The sequence below is a fragment of the Otolemur garnettii genome, unplaced genomic scaffold, assembly GCF_000181295.1.
Source record: "Otolemur garnettii isolate 467f Iridium unplaced genomic scaffold, OtoGar3 scaffold00160, whole genome shotgun sequence".
NCBI classification, from domain to species: domain Eukaryota; kingdom Metazoa; phylum Chordata; class Mammalia; order Primates; family Galagidae; genus Otolemur; species Otolemur garnettii.
The window spans coordinates 2,401,912-2,405,674 of NW_003852555.1; the positions used below are offsets into that span (position 1 = coordinate 2,401,912).

A 3,763-nucleotide genomic window follows, 5' to 3' on the forward strand; every position below is an offset into this window, starting at 1 on the left:
AGCCCCAGGGAGAAACTATTCAAATCACAATGTGCTTTTGGTCATACATCTCTTTGTATTTATCAGCATTCCTGTTTGTTACAGTAGCAGAGATAAGCATGGTCTAATGCATCTATTTATAACCCTATTTATCTAACCACTTAACCAGAAATGATTAAAAGTCTAGTATGTAATAAACGTACAACCAGTTATTTTGCAACTCAAAAGTAACACTGGCTTCCATATGTATGATTCAAAAAATATGTATTACTAAAAGCAGGGAAATCATTAGGAACTCACAGTATCACCCAGTTACCAACAAGCATATGAGAATTCAGCTGGTGAATATGTTAAGTTGACCTTGGTTTTGCTCCTGTGTTTGGACAGTTACGGGGTTAGTGGAGACACACACGGCTAACCAGGCTCTGAACGGAGAAGACACGCTTGTTCAACTGTATGGGACAGATGACATCAAGTCTTCAAGGACAATCAAGATGTGATGTCAGACCTGAAAACATCTGACAGCTTAAACAGGTGAAAAACGCGAGAACTGCTCTCTGAGGTGTAGGAATAAACCTCAAAGATACTGTTTTTATAAATGACAACCTAGGGGAAATTCAAAAGAAAAGTAAACTGAAAATTAGGAGAAAAGTATCTTCCTATTGAAATCTATTAAGAACTAGGCTTGTAAGGCAAACAGCAAAGCAGAGGAAACATCTGATTGCAAAAATCATCTATCGACTTGTGAAGCAAAGGCCTGTAGGTAGAACTAACCAGATTAAACCCAGACAAATTCTGTCGACTTAAGGAACTTTTTAGTAAACCACGTGACAGAACTGTCACTAGCAATTATAGCAAAATCACAAAAGCTTACAGTTGGAATGAATTGTTAAAATCAACCATTCCAGACACACAAAGGACACTCCCACTTCAGGCCTTTTGTACTTTCTTTTCCATCTCACCATATGCTTCCCTCCCCCCACACACACAGATGCAGGGACCACCATTCTCATCTCTCTATGGCCACTCTATGTATAGACTCTCACACACATCCGCGATGCCCGGTCCATGCTTCATAGTATTTATCAACCAGCTGCCATACCCTGTATATTACTTACATGCTTTATTGCATGTTTATCCCGTCCACTAAAAAATCCAAATTCTAGGAGGCCAGTTTTTGTCTGCTTTATTCATTGCTACCTCCCAGTACCCTGTACGGTGCCTGGGATAGAACAGGTGTTCAATAAGGATTGTCTGATAGGAGGAGGGGAAGGAGGGAAGAAGGGAGAAATTAGTTAAACTTTGGTGTAAAATACTCTAGTACATCAATCTAATGACAGCTCACTAACCGACTTTTCACACATTTTTATCTACTGTTCATGTGTCACAAGATTTACAACTTTTGAATAGCATTTCATGCCACAGAAACCTGCATCTTCCAATTCGTGGCAATGTGAAAATAAGCTCTGTGGCTGGAGTGAATACCCTGTAAATATGAATACGTTCACTGGATTAAATACACTCCTTGGGTGTCATACCTGTGTGTAAGGAAAGCTAATATCTGTGCCTTGTATCCTATGGAGTGGGCGTTCTTGAGTAAGAAACCCTTCTTTGAAAATTAGAATCACTATCAGCCAGCTGGAAATAACAGGAGACAGACGAGAAGCCATTATAAAAAAAAAAAACCTTTTTAATTCTGATTGCCAAATTATTTAAGGCAGGTATAAAAAAGGAAAGCATTCAATATACATTTTACATAAAATAAACTAGATTACAGCATAAAACAAGTAACCAGGCAATGGCGTTAAAGTCTCTCTCTTCTAAAACTGGATAATTGTAAACATTAAAAAAAATAATAATAAGAGGACTGCGGGACTATTCAAGTAATAGAACAATCACAGATGTCTCTGGTATGCAGGCTATTGGGTTATTTGCCATTCAAGATTATCAAAAAATGACACCTCATTATTCACAGATGCTCATTATTTCCCCATTTTAATCTTTACATTATATACAACACAGTTTTTGTGGTACTGGCAACCCCATGCCTTCCAAAAGTATTTCTTTTTTCCACAATACACGAGTACAAACAGTGACTACAGGACCATTTTACACTGATGCGTCTTTAACAGGAGCCACCAAATAGACATCTAAATTGTACCAAAGTGTCATCATCACAGTTAGCCTTTCTGAGGGGCTTACGGGAAATATGTCAAGGATATGCAAGGTTCAGGCACACTGATACGGAACATCATTTATTTACAATTTAAAAGGAAAGGAAAAGAAAGTAAGCAGCCTTTTGCGGCTAACACTTTTCAACATGACAAATACGGTTTTTATTTCCTTTGCTGAGTGGTTTGCAACGCGGCAGCAGACCCTGTGTGTGCGAGCCTGGTTACTGATACAAAAAGTCAAGAATATATATATATATATGTATATATACAGATATGTATACGTATATATATATAAAACAGAAGTTTAATTACAGCAACATTTGTTACTCTGTGATAAAATCTGTAATTTACAAAAATGAAATGACTGGTTTTTGCCTGCCATTAAGGCATTTCAAATTAACACCATGGAACTGATGTCTGTATAAAGCGCTTCCCCATGTGATCCAGTCACATGACAACGTATACTTCCAATCTTGTTATTCTCTGCAAAAGAAAAGCAAATCTTAGCACAGGGTTCTACCAACGTCAGACACTGCAAACCTGAAAAGCAAACAACTGGTGGGCTTCTTTCAATTCCGTTTAAATCAATCCCTTTAACTCAATTCCAGAGAAAGTGAAAACATAAGGTCATGATGCAGACTGTGAAAAATGTTAAATTTTATAATCTTAGTAATTTGATTTACTTTCCTTCTTAAAACAACTCAAGGAATAATTAAAAATAGCAAAGAACCAACATTACCTTTAGCATTATGAAAATAAATTTCTCCATTTGTGACTGTTATCTTTAAACATAATGTGACAGAAGGAAGTCATGTCATGGTGGATTATTTTGGCAAGGCCATGAGGATAACTCAAGAAGATTTCAACCATCTAAAAACTGAATCAGTTAACTACTAATCTACAGGACACCCACAGAACGAGGTTCACAGAACGTAAGTGGACGTGAACCATATTGGCATGATAAGCACATTCATTACAATGACAGAAAAACCCCAAGATTTTTGGTCTAAAATCCCTACAATTGCTTCCTTCCGACTGTCCAGATGTTTCTAGAAAACCAATTTACAATGTAGAAGAGATTTACCTTCTTTGTGCAGGAAACATCCCAGATGCAGATGCCTGGGCAGCCACCTGCTGAGAGGCAACGAGGGCAGCAGAGGTCAAGCCTAATGGGGGGAGAAAAGTAAAGGTCCCGTGACATTTAGAAAGATAAGGCCCAGTGGTGAAGGGCTGCAGACCCAGTGGTGGCAATGTACCCTTCCTAAACACACAAGAAATGCTTCATGCGACAAGGACAAGGGTGCAAACCACTAGGTCTACGCAATATCTCTCCCGTTATCAAATACTCTGCAGTATTCTTAATAGCTATTCAAAGAGGATGCTGCATTTCATCTCTCTGGCTCTGTGTGATGCTAAATGGTTCACATGTATTCTTGAATAGGGAGCTCAGAAGAAATGATAGGTACCAGGTAACAACAGGAATTGAAAGTCACAGTGAATTATGGAAGTGGCATGTTATTTGCTTAGAATACAACACTTTCATAATAGCTTTTATCGCTTTAACATTTTTCCCCAGCGACTGAAACTCAATGCATCCCATAAGGCACGTG

At 38.2% G+C, this 3,763-nt stretch overlaps 1 protein-coding gene across 1 annotated transcript in view; it reads right to left on the bottom strand.

Annotated features, from left to right (window-relative positions):
* Positions 1–3,233: 3,233 nt before the first annotated feature.
* ZNF608 (zinc finger protein 608) overlaps positions 3,234–3,763 on the bottom strand; it is a 105,140-nt gene continuing 104,610 nt past the window's right edge. The window contains exon 8 of the mRNA XM_023519170.1: positions 3,234–3,319. Coding sequence (XP_023374938.1) covers positions 3,234–3,319 — 86 coding nt within the window. The remainder of the gene's footprint in view (positions 3,320–3,763) is intronic.